This window comes from Pteronotus mesoamericanus, unplaced genomic scaffold (genome assembly GCF_021234165.1).
Source record: "Pteronotus mesoamericanus isolate MK-2021 breed Mesoamerican mustached bat unplaced genomic scaffold, CSHL_Meso_final contig_163, whole genome shotgun sequence".
Lineage (NCBI taxonomy): Eukaryota > Metazoa > Chordata > Mammalia > Chiroptera > Mormoopidae > Pteronotus > Pteronotus mesoamericanus.
The window spans coordinates 17,044,790-17,061,720 of NW_026555064.1; the positions used below are offsets into that span (position 1 = coordinate 17,044,790).

Sequence of the window (16,931 nt, forward strand, 5' to 3'; positions counted from 1 at the left end):
CCTTCAGTTTCGAATGCATAGTGAGTTCCTTATCCCACCGCCCAGCATGTTTCCCAGGCTTCACAGGACCGAAAAACAGCCGCAACTGCACTCAAGGTGCATAGAACTTCATTGTTCTGTACTTACAGGGATGAAAGAATGTTTCATTTTGCAGAGAGCTGCCCTGAGAATAAATCACTTTTAAGGGAACTGCAGAAATAGACATACATTTGATTTCATGATGATGAATGAATGTTGAATGGGTACTCAATGGAACATTTTAGGACCACCGTGAACGGAATTATAAAATTAGAAAAAGAAACAATCTTTCATATTTGCCTATGTAAGAAATAGTAGTACAGCTTCAATCTGTCACATCAGTTTATACAAAAATTAATCTCTGTCTTACTTAAATAATTGTTTATGTCCCCTAAGACAGTGGCTTTAAAAAGCAAATCAGTTTTAAGAAAACAACAACAACAATAACATATATCCAAGACGTGTTGAGTAGAGAAGGCAGTTTTCCTTGCTCTTCTTGAACAGACAGAACTTGTCCCTGGCCTTGCGCCTTTGCTCACACTGTTCCTTCTCCCAGAAACGCTCTCTTCCCAGCCCGGACTCAGACGAGTCTCCTTCCCGGCCTGAACGAGGCCTCTGCTCGCACGTGACGTTCTGGCGATGATGCCGGATGCCGCACCCCCCGGCACCGATCACACTCCATCCCCGCTCGCTGCCCGTCAGGTGGGGCGTGCTCCGTAAGCCAATGTGGAAGGAGCGGAGGAGGCCATGTCTAGGTTCACCTGTTTGCCATTCTCCTGGCGTACCCCTGGTTCCAGTTCTCATCCCTCCAACATATCCGAGTAGTTCAAACAAATCAAGGCTATGGTGAAAAACACTACAGTTTAATCAATCTAAAAGATATCACCTGGGTAATGTAAATCCTTAAGGATCACACACGAAGGTGTTTGTGTGTGCATGTTCCCATCGAGGTGCTGAACATTAAACAAGGGGCTGAGATATAATTAACTTATCACTCTTATTCTTGCCTTCATCCATCCCTTATTTTCCTTGATCATTTAACATTAACCCATTCTGGGCAGATTATACAACCATCTACATCTGCATAGCCAAGAGTCAACATGTCCTCAAGCTCACAAACTTGACGAATATTCCCATTCCCTGCATTGCTGGCAAAGGCCTCCAGTATCTATGCCACGTTTTCAGATCCATTTATGGCACTGTTTTTCCTTTGTTCTTTGATCATTCGGGTATAAGTACTAGTAGATTCCAAGTTCATTGGTGCTGAGGATGTCTCTACTACCTCTCCTTTCTGCCAGCCCATAATCCTTACTAATTGCTAGTGCCTTATCTTAGGGAAGGAAAAAAAGGGGGGGGGGGATGTAGGAAGATAACAGAGATACCATTTTATTAAAATTGTATTCCTACTTAAATTTTAGGCCTTCAGACTAGCTCTACAGTTAAAGGAAAGACAGATCAGGCAATACCGTGTGCAGCATTTTGCTGATTTCAACCCACCCACCTGGCAGTGCATTCACTGGCTCTGCTCGCTCTGATCCTCTTCATGCCAAAGGGAGGCAGAGCTGACTATGTAGGGTGATACAGCAGGGAGAACAGTGAGTTTGCTCTTTTCTGCCCTCCCCATGAGAGAACCTGTTCTTCACTAAAGACATAGGTGGCTTAGAGGCTTCTCCAAATCAGCCCTCACTTTTGGTTTATCTCGGTATTCTCTCCCTCCTCCCCTACCTGCCCCGAAGTGACTTACCAAGACTTCTGGTAAGAAGAAACTTGGAGTAATAATGAGTTAAATGTTTCCACTTTTTTTTAGGAAGCTCCACATCTGGGTCTTATATTGACAGAAAGAATGACTAGCAATGTCATGTGGATCACATGGGCCTCCAGACTTCTCAGGGGTGCGCTCCAGCCATGTGGTTACTGTACAGGTCAAGTGACTAGAGCCCCCTCATGAGACAGCCGTTAGTCTTCCCTGGGAATGAAGTCACTCACCCAAGGCCAAATCCATTCCCTGCACACGAAGCTGGATTCAACCAAGTCCTGGCAAAAGATGGAGGTCTTTTCATGCATCCGCCAATTCATCAACTCTGAATGTTGACTGTCTACACTCTTCCCCAGTCTCTTCCCCAGGCCTGCCATTTGCAGAGCCACCCTTGGTTCTCTGTCCTGCGCTCTGTGTTCTCTTGCTGTCCCAGACCCATACTGCTCAGAGCAGGGTTCATATATCCATCTCGCCCTTTGTCATCTCCACTTGAACTTCTCACCAATATCCCACACACAACATGTCTCGAATTAAGATCATAATCATCTGCTTCCCCTCAAAAACATCCCCCCGTCCTGGTGTTTAATCCAAAATTCTGACTCATCATGACTCCTGTCTCTTCCTCATCCGATACACAACCAACCACCAGGATGTGTGGTTCATGCTTCCCTTCTGTTGCCCAAGCCGGCAACCTCCTCTCTTTTCTCACTGCTAAAAGCTCTCACTGAAATCATTTCTATAAAGACAATACCAATGTTTACTCTATTTCTTAAATTCGTTTTCCATAACATTTTCAGGACATGTCTGTTATAAAACACACATCACGTACATCAGTTTTATGCTATAAATCTTTTGTTTCCCCTTTCCCCTGCAAACACAATCCTAGATGTTTAAGATGCCCTCCGTTGCCCACCATGATCTGGCTCTGCCCATCTCTTCTACCTCCCCTCTTAGCACTGTTCTCTCCACTTTCACCGTCAGGTACGAAGATGCCAAGCCACCACCCCGAAGGCTCTCTGGGGCTCCTACAACCCAGGCACTCAGCACGCGTTCTCCGGGCGTCCACATGGTCGGCATCTGCTTTGAGAAGTCAGGCTGCTTGCCTGTTAAATACTTCACCACACTCTCGATCTTGAGAGATTTAAAAATTTATAACAAATAAGTATACTATTTACAATTTTGCTTATTTCCTACTGACCCATTCTATTGCAAGTTCCATGAAGGCACAAAGTCATCCAATCAGTGTCACCTCTGTCCCCAAGTATCTACTGCAATGCCTGGTATCTAGGAAAGACTCAAATATTTGACAAGTGAATGAAAACAGAACAGAACGATCATTGAGCAATTATTATGGCCAAGTCTGAGTTCCTCAAGCTGGTGTTTCAATTTTGTGATGTCCATTCGAAATTTTTACTGACAAGGGAAAACTTGAGTAACGTCTCCTGGCAAATCATGATCCTTTCTTTCATTTCTCTCTGTTTAAAAGTGATTCCTCTCTCCAAAAAAAAAGCCCTTCAGTAAACAGTTTTACTAAATATTGGCTAATCAAACAATGACTGTATCAAACAAGCAAGTTGAGAAAAACAAACCAAACACATGGCAAGAAAAAAATCTAAAATGACATAAAGAGACTCCTACAGCTTTGAATTTAATGGAGATCTAAGAGGACAACTGTTTTATTGGAAGAATAGCAGAAAGAACATTAGATTTAGTTATTAAAAACAACAACAGTTAAAACCAGTATCTGCGTAGCTAGAGGAAGAGAAGCCGGTGAAGAAACAAACGATGGGTATGCTAAGGAACTAACCTAGGGAAGCTGGTGGAAGCGGGAATGAACCCCGTTATGCTCTGGTATAGGTTTTTCAGCTGTCACAAGAAACACACATGCACTGGAGTCCACGCTGGGGGCGACATGTGACGTGGAGCTGGGAGGAAGGGGCTTCCAGGGCCGGCTGTGAAGGCCAGGCGGGCCTGGCGCACACAATGGCAGAGCTGATAAAAACACATCTGCTTTCTTTCCTTGTACACAGGACAGTAAATGCATCCAGGGAACTTCAGGTCTTACCCATGGAAACTTTGATAGTGCCGATGTAAAATAAATGAAGACAGGACAAAAGGAGGCAAATTTATTGGGAAGAAAAGCAAATGCAAATTTAGGAAGCTCAGCATGTAGTAGGTAATTGAAAGCAGGGAAGGAAATTGCTTCTAGATAGGGTTCTAATTCACACGGTTCAGTTTTCCACTGATAAAGTACAGCACAGCCCTGAGCCTGAAATGTTGGATTTAACAAGCAAAGTGCTTCGGAGGAAAGCAAAGTATTTCCATGGCTCTCCTAGGGAGCAAGGCTATTATCCCCTTTGGGTAGAATTTTCTGGGTATTAATTAGTTTTTAAGTAATTTATTTTTTTATCATCAGGTTTTGTGAATTTTCTCAATTTTATGTTATTTTTTTACTGAAAACCTATTTCACGTTGTGTGTATACAAATCCCCATCTGCTGCTCTGGGTCTCTACCTTCCTCATCTCTTTTCCTACCAAACCCTCTACCACCCGCACCCCCTTTGCTACCTCTGCTTTCTCCCCATTGGCCTCTACACTGTCCCTTGAATGCACCAAGTCACTCCTACAACAGGGTTTTTATCCTTTTAACCTGCCCTGCTCCCCAGGGCCCCCTGGCCATCTAGCCCAGCAGCACAGGGTGAAGCCAAAGCACCGGTCCAAGAACGCTGTTTTCCAATGCACAAAATTTACAGGATTATGAATGTATCCAATTATATTGAAATAATACTATCAAAATAGTTTAAATTACATATGTTTCATGATAACATACATACTTCTATATAAATTCATCAGAATGACCCGATCTAGGGTAAGGTCTACCAATAACTGTAATGTGGAAGTAGTAGTGAATGTAAGTGGTTTTCAGGGCGTCTGAACACTGCTATATAAAATAAAAATATCTGTAAATTGTTTGGCCAACAAAATTACAATTGCCACTAGGATTTTTGTGGGTTTTTTATAAAATTCAAAATAAGGGAATTAAATTTCAGTTACAGATTAATGAGGGTAATATTTTAAACTTTTTTCTAAATCAAGTTCAGGGACTACCTGCTTTCTAAGTGAAAGTCCAGATTAAAGACTCTCGCTTAATGAAAGATTCTTTTCTCAAGTGTCTGCTTTACTCATATCTCACATCCTTCAATTCCCTCCTTAAGTGCCCCATATAATAAGGTTTTTCCTGAACACCTTAAGTAAAATAACACTCCTGTGTTAGGTTTTTCCTCTCTCCCTTACCCTATTTATTTTTCTCCATAGCCGTGTTGACCTACTTAATATTCATCCGTTTATTTTATGTCTCCCCACTGGTATTTAAGCCGTCTGAGAATCCGGCTTTTCGGTTTTGCTTTTTCGCTCACTGCCACATCCCCAGAGCGCTGGACCCTCGTGCAGCCTGGGTCTTTGGTAGATCTAGCGTTGCATGTATTAGATGAATGAGTGCTCTTTCAGCGTGGCCTCTAAAACGCTTTAAGATCTCACCTCAGGTTGTTCTGCTAGTCTCACTCTGTACTGCTCCCTTCTTGACTTCCCCTCCCCTGGCCACGCTTGCCTTCTCTCTGTTTGTGGCAGGAACCAAGTGCCATCCTGCCTCAAGGCCCTCATCTGGGCATCTCAAGCTCTCTGGACAAATCTGTCCCTCTCCCCTGCACTTGCCCTGGTGAACCTGACATGCCCTGTGAGTCCCAGGTGCCTTTATTTTCACCGCAGGAGGCAGATTGCCCGGTGATACACACTTAGAGGTGATTCCATATTTCTTTCATGACAGTTTTCAGGAACATAATTAAGTGATCACTTGCATTATCCTTCATTCAGTGTCTGTTGTTCAAGCTAGACCATAGCTCACTGGAAGCAGGTTACCCACATTTAGAAGTACCCAACCAACATTATAAAAAATCAAATGAATAAATCCAGAAGTCACCAAGACTACCGTCTACAGATTTCTCTAAATGTAAAACTTGGAACGCAATGACAACGTTAGTTGGCCTAGCTTGAGCAATCATTGCCTGCACCTGTTGTCTTTGAATGAAATGCTAATGAGATGGCAGAGACCACTCATAAATATTTATGAAGACAAGGAGTTTGGCACAAACTGGCCCCAGGCCGCAAACCCTAAGTGATGCTATTTCTCGTTCAGAAGTTTTCCAGCACCAGAGCCGCCGGTTGAGGGAGGCCTACAGTGTTGCCAAAAATGTGATCCCCAGAAGGAGTTTCTTTCCTAGCTTGATTAGAAAGCCTGAGTTTAGCAGAGGCTCAACATGTTCATACAATTTCATCTCAAAGGCAAGAAGCTTCTTTATTTTATCCTTAAGCCACTAGCTTTCGGTAAACAAAATACAAGAGCTATGCTTCACATGAAGTAAGTCGTGTAAACAGAGGGGTCGAGTCTCTCCTTTTTCAGTTCTATTGTTTACAGTCATGGTTAGGACAATGATGTTGGTGCTTAAGAGTGCAGGGCATTCGACGCAGATGTCTATGGGAAAGGAGGTTTTAAAAAGCGGAACGAAGCCAAGCTAGCAAGTCAGCAGCAGTGTTCATTCTCAAGAAGCAGAGGTCAATAAAGTTGAGGGGCAGCTCCTAAATACAATTTTATGTCTTCATCAAATGCCTCCGGGTTCTCTATCAGCAATGCAGGCATTTTGCCACATTTCTGGAATACGTTATTGCTCTCTGTCCGATTGTAATTAGCTGTTTGGGAATTTTTCATGCCATGATGCTCTGTCTTTAGTAATTGTCACCAGACGAGACCTCAGAGTCCATATTTTGAAGGGAATCCCGTGGAGTGGGAGGGCCAGATACTGTTACCTATAAGCAGGGCAGGAAAAGCAAGTCAAGGGAAGTGAAGTGGATTATTCTGAGCTTGAATTCCAGGTGCTTATTTGAGAGTAGAAAAAGAACAATTCGTGTCAAAGTTATTACTTGGAAGTAATTTTCACTTCCATTTAACTCTTTGGAATAAAAAGCAAACGTACCCAAGAATGTCTTGAAAGTTATAGAAATATTGGTAACTATAAAAGAGAATTTTTTTTTTTTTTTTTTTTTTTACAAATTTGAGCTTTTTATGTAAGGACAAGCTGCTCTGGATATGGTTGTCAGTAAAATGAATTAAACTGCTGAAAAGATGGAAACTATTTTGAATAATAATTAATAGGCATATTCCTGAATTATTTTTGTAATAGTTTAGAAACTTCCATGAAAAACAATATACTTGGTTAATATATGTAGGTAAAGAAAAAAATAGTGATTAGCATAGAATTATATGTTTCAGGCTTGAATTCCATTGGCCACAGGAAAGTCCTGGGCCCGCGGTCGGTGGGCGAGTGTGTTCACAGGCACATGCATGTAGACAATGCCAGTGCTGAGGGTTTAGTGTGCTCCATAGTGTGATCGCTGAGGCAAGAGTCACTTCTGCCCTGTGTTCTCACGCACATCCTCCCACAGGCTCCCCCTGCCCCCTCCCATACCCAAGTTCACAAGGCTAGTTTGAGAAAAGTCAGATAAAAATTTTTATGATAACTTATCTGCACTGCACAATATAAACAACTAAGCTTCATACCAGTAGGAAACGGGTGATAAATTGTTTCTTCACATGGTGGCAGTTCGGGGAGGAAAAAAAAACAAAAACCAAAAACAACAACAAAAAAAACCCTTTGGTTTGCCTTTATTACAGATCTTTGTTCATAGAGATTTTTTTCGCAAGCCGAACTGTGGGTTTGGTTCGCTTTTGCCCATCTGCCTTAAATACAGTTTTGTTCATCTGGTGACAAACCAATTGGGAAGCAACCACTTATCAAAATCGCCATCTGTAAAGCCAAACCAGTAACCAGTCTCATCAGATTCAATCTGTTCGATTGCGTGAAGCTTTTGAAAAGGTTGGGGAGAAGAAAGTTTGTATTAGAATAATGGAATAATAAATTAGAAAACAGCGTTCAAATTCTGCCCCTACTGCGGAAAGCCTTTGTCTACAGAGAAGCCTGAGGAGTCCCAGACCTTGGTCAGACCGCCTGTGTCATCCTTCAGAGCTGAGTCCTTCTCTACCCGTGAGTCCATCAGCGAGTCAAGTGCCCAGAAACAAAGATTTTCACTTAAACTAGATGCCAAGGATGGGCGCTTGTTCAATGAGCAGAACTTCTTCCAGCGGGCGGCCAAGCCTTTGCAAGTGACCAAGTGGAAGAAGCTGTCCTGGACGCCCCTGCTGGCCATCCCCACCTGGGTCGTTCACCAGGACACGTACAGGTTCTCGGTGTTGCCCACGCTGGGGAGGAGCCTTCAGTCGGCCCTGAGTGACAACCGGAAGCCTATGATACCCATGCTGTCTGTGTTCCAGATGGCCCACCGGCGGCTGGACGCCCTGGAGTTCCTCCACGAGAATGAGTATGTTCACGGCAATGTGACGGCTGACAATATCTTTGTGAACCCAGATGACCTGAGCCAGGTGACCCTGGCAGCTTATGGCTTCGCCTTCCGCTCTTCCCCGGCGGGCAGACATGAGGCCTACGTGGAAGGCAGCAGGAGCCCCCGTGAGCGGGACCTGGAGTTCCTGCGCACGGACGCGCACCAGGGATGCGGCCCCTTCCGCCGCAGTGAGCTCCCGACCTTGGGCTACTGTCTGCTGGAGTGGATCTGCGGGACCTGCCGTGGACAAAACACCTTCTCGACGTCGAGGCTCTCGTGAAGCTGAAACAGAAGCTCCTTGACGGCCCGGAGGCCCTCGTGGGACACCGCGGTTGCCGGATGAGCCCCTCAGAGGCGCCGCAGGAGTCCCCGGAGGACAACCGGAAGGCGGTGGTGGCGCTCAGGGACGGCGAGAAGCCGCCCTGCGCCGTGCTGAGGGGCAAATTGGAAGCCCTGCTGAAGAAGCTGCGGGCGTCGGCCTCCGACCCCCTGGACCTCCACAGGGCGCCTTAGAGCTGTCAACTCCCAGTCTGAAATAGAAAGGAAAAAGTGAGAAGAATTGTGACTCCGAGCCCGCTGTAGATGAGCTTCCAGAAAGATCCCTCGAAGGTGCATCGCCGCCACTTCTTTCAAAGATACTGCTTGTCAGTCCCGATGAGCGTCAGGGAACCTGGCAGCTGGGCTGCACGTACCGTGAACGGCCTCCCCCTGGCGGCCCCTTCCCCTCCGCCCGCAGCCGCTGGGCCTGTGAACGGAGAAGGTCCCCAACCCGCAGACGGGGCTGAGCCGGCCCCTCAGCGGGACACTTCCTATGCCTGGCACCACTGTGCTTTGGTAATAAATTGTTTCACTGGGGAAAAAAAAAAAAGAATAATGGGACATATATCTGAGAGGCCGGCGATGGTGAGGAGGCAAAGGAAGGAAGGGTTGAGAAAGGACCTCATGTGGGAATAAGTTTTTGGAGAAGAGTAGATATAGTCAAGGTAGAAAAATAATTGATGAGACAACAACAAAGCATCAAGGAAATGAGATCATCATACCCCCCTTTCTTGTCACAGAGCAACAGCCAGATATGCCAGAGGGGAGAGACAGAGGGAATATAATACATACACTATGCTCTATAGATAGACTTGTCAAAACAGATGACACACCATAGGCTGGATCTTGAAACATGAATATACATTAAATCAACCGTGTACTTTTTAAAAGAAGAAAATAAACTGCTGTACTACTTACTCTCCAGCCACATGCATAGCAGAGCAACTTCGCTGCGGAAGGCGTTTCAGCTGGAAGTCAGCCGTGAGCATCTTCTCCGCTGGCCTCCTCTTACCTGACCCGTTGCTCCGCCTGCGCTGGCGGCGTTGGGCCCCGGGGCCGGCAGCACCGAAGGGAGCAGCACCCGCCCTGCCTGCGACTGCTGCAGTCAGCGGGCCTGCAAGGCAGAGCGTGGTCACACGCTCTCTCACAGGGGGCGCAGCGGCAGCCGCTCTGGGAGCGCCCAGGACCATTCAAAGTAGTGGGGGCGGAGGCAGTCAAAGCAAGGGATTCAACTCTTGCTTTTGGCTGAGCTGTTTTCCAAGGAAGCTCCCTTAGGAAATTATCCGATTGCAGGGTTTTGTTTTCCTGAGCAGATTATCTAAACTGAGGGGAGAATCTCAGTGAAATGGGAAGGATTTTTAGGGCTTTGCGAAGGAAGGAAGGAGTCCGCTGATCCACAGGAGAGCCTGAAGGGGTAAAAGTAAGAAGAATTCAGAATATATTTTATCAACATTTACTTGAAGTGGGGCATCTCTCCCTACAATCTTTGGTGAAATCCGTTGCTTGCCACAACGTGCTGTAGGCAGGCTGCTGGCACCCATGGGAGGCCAAGCAAATATAGGTTCAAACTGATTTTGTAAATTATAAAGAAGCATTATGTCATTTAGTGAAAGAAATATTAGCTGTTAATTAAATATGAGCATTTGGATGCGAAGCTTTTATTAGACATAGCTTAGGGAAGTAAACTTAATCCCTCATTTTCTGGAATATAATCAAACAAATTTGAAATAAAGAATTCTAATGGTAGGAAATATCGTTTCTTCTTTAGCTTTTTTATTTTTTATTTATTTATTTTTTTTGGTGGACGGGGCTATTTCCTATAGTTATTTTTTCATACAAGGAATATGACAGTGATGCATGTAGCCAACAAGTCTTGTTCTGAACATGTCCATTTTGCTTGGCGTGGATTGTGATAATTTCTTGTTGAGTACTTGCTATGTGCTTGTCATTCGATCCCGTGACTTTGTACAAGTGCAGGGATTTGACAGGGAACGCTGGTGTACGGCAGTTCAGCCAGCTCCAGTGAAGGGCTTGACGGGCGTCATCTCATCCTCACTCTGTTCCTATGAGGCAGGTGCTGCTACCTGCATCTTGTGGATGTGGGGCCCGAAGTATAGAGAAGAGCAGCACCGCGCCCGAGGTCCCAGAGAGATGGAATGGCTGGTCCTCGTGCAGGTCCCCACAGTGCTGTCCCACCAGGAAGAGAACTGTGGTGGGCGGGCCTGTCCCCAGGCCAGGCCTTAAGAAGGCTGCTCAACACCCCTGAGGTTCAGGGTCAGAGTCCGTAGGCTTCCAAACCGCACTTAAAAGTGTAAATATAAAACGAAATCCACGCCCCCCGACCCCGGCTAGTAAATGTTAGCTCACCCTACCAGGGTGGCTGCTACAATTTCATCCAAGTTACCTACAAACAGAAAACAATTTCAGATTCAATAATGTTTTTATATTTTATGATAGAGATCTTGCTTTATTTTTCTTTAACTTCATATATATGGATATACATATATTGTGTATGTTGCACCTGCTTTGTAGATTTCATGTCTGTTACTACCAAGTTGATCATCTTTTCTGAGAAAAAAATATCTCTGAAAAAGATAACCCTGGGTGTTTTGAAGACTCCAGGCCTGAGTATGTTTGCTCACCATGGCTCCTCCGCCTGCTGCCACTTTCCTGGTGTCGCGCTGAATTCAGGTTTGGACGGTCTCCACTCCTTTCTGTGTGTTTTCTTTGGGTACAAACCCCACGTTTAATATTAACCTGAGACCAGTCCCAGGCTGGGCTGACAGGGAACATTTCTTCTGCCTAATGTTTGGGCCAAAGAAGGCACATACCATAGGAAAGAACATGTTCATTTTTCTGTGTCCTTTCCCTAATTTCTTTTTCAAAGATTCTTTGGCCTCTAATGGTTTCCGAACTACATTACTCAGTACATTGAAGGTGGGCTTCTATTCAAATTACTGCTCTCATCCCTAGCCCTCTCTTTTACTTTATTTAACACATTTTATTGCTGCCCCACTAGAGATTCGTTATAGTAACACCAAGACTCTCCTGAAAATAGTCACATTTAAGCAATAATATAATCAACACTTTTACCAAAAGTCTCAATTAAGGTGCCATGAAACCCATTCATTGAGTTTATTGGAAATATACTTTTGAGAGTACAATAAGTCATAAGCACATTACCGTAGTTGTCATGGTGGGGACCACAAGGACAATTTCTCTCCTGTGTCAGAACTAGGGGTCTTCCACTCTCCTTGCCACTGGCACGAATGAGAGTTCACCCCTTGTTTTCACGGGAAAACTCTCTGACCCGTGTTTCCTGACTGTGTTCCTCTCTTTCTTCACAGTGGCTGTTCACACAGCTTTGAGAAGCATACGTGGTTCGCTGCTAGAATGTGAACATAATTTTATGACCTGTCATCCTCTGCGCATCTCTTCCTTTTGCATTTCCTTTTATTTTTTCCTACCATAACCCCATGACTCATTTTTCTCACCTAATTTAACTCTATTTTGTCCTGCAGCCAACTTAATCAGCCTTCATTAAAACGTTCTAGAATACAATAGGGTATACACATTTTATTTAATTAAAGGCATTCAACAAAGGAACTTCCGAGGTTAGAACAAAGAACATTTCAATGTGATTACATCAACAGTTTAGAAATGTGTAAAAGGAATAAAGGAACTAAAAATACATAGATCCAAAAGGACACTCAAATTCATGAACAAATTCACACCCAACTCCTTAATTTTTTTTTGATGTCTAAATTGGGGGGGGGGTATCTCAATAAAGTTTTATTGGAACTCAGCTATAGCCATTCATTTATGTATTTGTCTGTGGCTACTGCCAGCCCACAACAGCAGTGTTAAGGAGTTCTGGCAGGAGAACATCACTCCTACAGATCCTAAAATATTTACTACTGGCCAGTGAAAGAAAAAAGTTTGCTGACCCCTGGTCTAGATGATTGTGTCAAACTTGCTGAGTTCCTTCCCACCAATAAGGGTCGCACCTGTATCGTGCCACCTATGGTGAGCCTGGGAGGCCCAGCTGGAAACGCGTTCCAGTGCATCTGCTAAAAAAATTCCTGACTCTGGTTTCACCATCAGTATTAATTACGACATGGCCCTCCGGGATCCGGCATACCTACTCATCTGGGACAGTTATTTATTGTAGGGAATGTGTGCAAACATAATTCACATTTCTCTTTATGTGGGTTGAATACCCAGACAATGTACAATAGATTTATTACGTAACAAAACTATTCCACATACATGGAGAAATTGCTCAGTTTTCCTAATGGACTCACACATTATATAGTTCATATACTTAAGATAGTCTTCTACCAAGAAAAAAAGAAAAGTACATTAGATTTGTCAGGAGACCAGAAATTCCCCAGTAGACACAAAATGGACAACCTCTGTTTTGATCAGCTTAATCCAACTACTTATCTCGCAAAAGCAAAGCCATCTTTTTCCACCCCTATCACATGTGTGTCTGTGTCTGTTTGGGAAAGGGCCCTAAAACCTAAGGGGAGTTATTATGTTACTGATGAAAAGCTCCAATCTGTAACACATATGTGCATTGCAGTCTATAGTATCTGCTTATTTTCATTAAATTGCATTAAATGCTTCAATCTGTAACAGAGTCATCTTCCTTAGGAAGCCCAGGCTTGTGGAATTCTTTGTGGTATCCTCGGGAATCCCTTTACCATGTGCCATGGCATTCCGCGCCCCCCGCCCCCCGGCCTCATTCCTTCCTGTCCCCTGCTGCATTTATTAAGACGGGGGAATTTTTCCTTTCTTACTTTAAGATTTTGCTCTCGTCCCTGAGCTACTGTTTTTGAACTAAAAGAAAAGGCAAGGGACCATATATTGAGAAAACATTGTACAACTACTAGAAATTACTACATGATATCTGTTTTCTCACTTAAAGGGAGACCAGAAGTTTTCTCTCATTTTTTTTTTTTCTTCTAAACTACTGTACTTTAAACCTAAGCTGAGGCTTGAAGTAGCAGAACAAAGAAAGCTGGTATTTTCCAAGCTGGGGAATTTCACTATTCATACATATTCATTAAGTAGGTACACAGAAATAATCAGGGCAGTTTTTTTGTGGGGTTTTTTTTTTTTTTTTTTTTGCAGTTCTATTCTCCACTACAAGGCATCCAGTCTACATAAAATTTTTTTAAAATACTTAATTTCTTTAAAATTTTCTTCTTTAACATTCTTTGTGTTAGGCCTAGAAAAAAATAAATGCAAACATACCTCAATTTTTAAATATTATTTTATGATATGCTTTTATAAGCATCTGATAATGTATACAGGCTTATCTTTTCACTTCGAGGTTACCATGCATGCTTATATCCATTTTGAGATTAGGATCCCAGACAGATAGTAAATGCTAACTGAAGTATCTTTTTTAATTAAACTTGATTTCTTGTCCTCAAATCCATCTTTTTCCAAGTTTTTCACTTTAGTAACTGAAAGTCATCATCTTGTTAATTTTGAAAGAAAGGAACCCGATTTTTTGAAATGTAGAGATGAGAGACACAATTTGCTATGTATTTATATTTTGTATACAGAAAAACAAGTGAGATGCCGGAAAAAAAGAAAAACCTAGATAAACTTGAATTATTATTGCTTATTAATTCCAAATACAAGCACGTGGGGAATGCTTGCTTCCTAGAAAGAGTAAAACATTCCAACGAGGGTATGTGGTGACACGTGGCACAGCGTGCGGCACGCGAGGCACCGAGACCGTGTGCAGCTCCGGAAACCGAGTGAGCGTGGCACTTGGGGAGGCAGCGCCCTCGCATTTGGAGGAGTCCCTGCGACGAGCAAGCACACACGTACAGGTTAAAAGCTTGTGTTTGTGCCCAGCCGAGGATGGCACAGCTCGGTCACTTCCTGCGCCTGGTGCGGGGACCTCAGGAAGGCGGCAGCGGCGGCCCCCCAGCACTGACCTGCAGGCGCTCCCTGGCCCGGGCACCGCCACCCTCCCTCCGGCTTCCTCTGCCTGGCCACCTCCGGACGGGACCGCATCAGACAGCGGAGAGGGGAGGATGCCCTTCTACGTCGGGGCGCTTACAGCGAAGTAAATAAGCCGTTCTCATCAAGTTTAAGTGGAAGAAGATAATACTTGTTTTTACTTTTAAATTTAATGCCTTAGGAAACAGCTCACCTACATAAAACAATTCAGAAGGTACTATCACTACTCATGGTAATTACAATGATTAATAGCATGATAACAATGTTCATGTCAGGCACTATTCTAAGCAATTTACCCGTATTTAACTTTTTTAATCATCAACACTTCGCAACAAGCCTGAGGCAAAGAAAGCTGAAATAATTTGCCCAAAGTCACACAGAAAGGATAAACAGTCTGTCTCTAAATGCAAACCACCTCCTAAGCTTTGTAAAATAAACAGATGTGTACCCTGAAGTCTCAGATTTTTCTCAAAGTCCCTGAAGCATCAGGACTAAACACAGGTTCTACTCAAAATAAAAGGTACTCAAAATACTTCTTTCAATGAATGAGTCATATCTTATTGGAAAGGGTGTAGACAGCCATGTTTAAAAGCTCCAAGTCCAGCTAGTATTTGAACCCAGAATTAGCGGCCCTAAAGAAAATCTTTCTGCCTCATTTCTTATTCTGTTAGGGGGAGATAATGATATACCTACCCCACAGAATCATTGTGATGATTAAATGAACGAATACGCCTAATGAGCTTAACGTGCCTGGCACGTAAGCAGCATTATATAAATACATGTAACTGGCGATTACAGTTAGGACTGTTACAAGTTAAACTATATCCCAAAAGGCTATGCTGCCATCCTAATCCATAGTGAATATGAACTTGTGTGGAAATAAGGCCTTTGCAGATGGAATCGAATTAAGATGGAGCTAAACCGGGGTGGGGGGCGGCTAAATCCAACTCTGGTGTGCACATAAGGAAAGAGAGACTGAGAGAGACAGACACAGGGAAGAGGGACATGTGATGGCAGAGGCAGAGGCTGGATGGCGTTGCCACCAGCCAAGAAATGCCAAGGACTGTGAGCCAGAGCCAGGGAGAGGCGGGAAGGGCTCCTTCTCCTCCGAAGGGGCACAGCCCTGCCAACCCCTCTATTTTGGGCATCTGACCTCCCAACTGTGAGGGAATAGTGTTATTGTGATGATGCTTCAGGTTGAAATGTATTAATTCAGTCAAAAATCTCTGTGAACTCTTACAGGTCAAACATCATGGGAATCTAAAATTGCATGGCTTGAAATATCTTTGTTTAAATGCAGTCTCCTCATTATAAGCCTTGAGTAGTTCAGACTCAGCATGTGAAATTTGGAAGTGAAAGTGAAGTTTATGAATTTGAAATTGTCCACACAAGTCATTGCCAGTATCTCGTTACTGGTTCCCACGTCACATGTCACAGATGGCAAGTATCAGTGTCTATCACTCCGAGAAAACCCCCGAAGAAGTAAACTAATAGGAATTCAGCACATATTTCTGGAGGATCATGCCATTTTGAGATCTGGAAATTCATTTTGTTACTTGGTGCATTCTGGTTAAATTATTTTAAAGATTTATTCTTTGATCTGTGTATCAAGAATGTGTTTTCTTCTGCTCATTCCCAGAGAAAAGGCGATGAACAGTCCTGGCAAAGCTGATCATTTTTCCTGAATTGTAATATGGTAAATTAAATATTGTGATTTAAATTGGACTATCAGATGAGATGACTTCATGCATTCCAGATCTGAGAATGAGTTCATGTTCTCTTTTTGGGCCATGACAAAAGAAAAGTATTTTATTCATGTGAAAGAATATAGAGAAATAAATTATTTTTATGGTCTAGAGCAGAGGTTGCTAGCTGTACACTTCTATTATGCTCGAGCCAGTATGTGTTTTGGGGGTGATTTGTTATGTCAATTAGTCTATCCTAACAAAACACTTTGCAATTCTCAGTTGGTCATTACATCAAGCAAAATACACAGTGTGAAAACAGCTAGACTAAGAAAAAAAGAGAGAGACTGATATGAGTATTTTATATTCCCATCATGAGCTATCTTTCTTATAATTCAGCCTTCAAGGTCAAACACCATTACATCAAAATTTTAATCCTTGGAAAGGTGAGAAAGACAATTTTCACATGGACTGATGTGTATGTGTGTGTGTGCACTTGACTGGGTCTCTGTCAGATCAATATTGTAAGTTTATTTGTGTCATCTAGAGAAAAGCTATAGCTCCATCTGATAAAAAGTGGTGTTTTATTTTTAAATAAAAAATAGATTATTACTCTCATTTTTGTCAGACATAAATTCAGATTTTATAGTAAGTTTCAGCCCTTGCCGGCATGGCTCAGTTGGTTGGAGTGTTGTCCTATAAGGTTGCAGGTTCCATTCCTGA

The 16,931-nt window shown here is 43.3% G+C and overlaps 1 protein-coding gene across 1 annotated transcript; it reads left to right on the forward strand.

Annotated features, from left to right (window-relative positions):
• Positions 1–660: 660 nt before the first annotated feature.
• LOC129061424 (inactive serine/threonine-protein kinase VRK3-like) lies at positions 661–8,736 on the forward strand. The gene is given in 5 exon segments (XM_054562071.1): positions 661–734; positions 2,756–2,863; positions 5,401–5,506; positions 7,784–8,459; positions 8,462–8,736. Coding segments are annotated over 5 exon segments (1,239 nt in total).
• Positions 8,737–16,931: the final 8,195 nt, after the last annotated feature.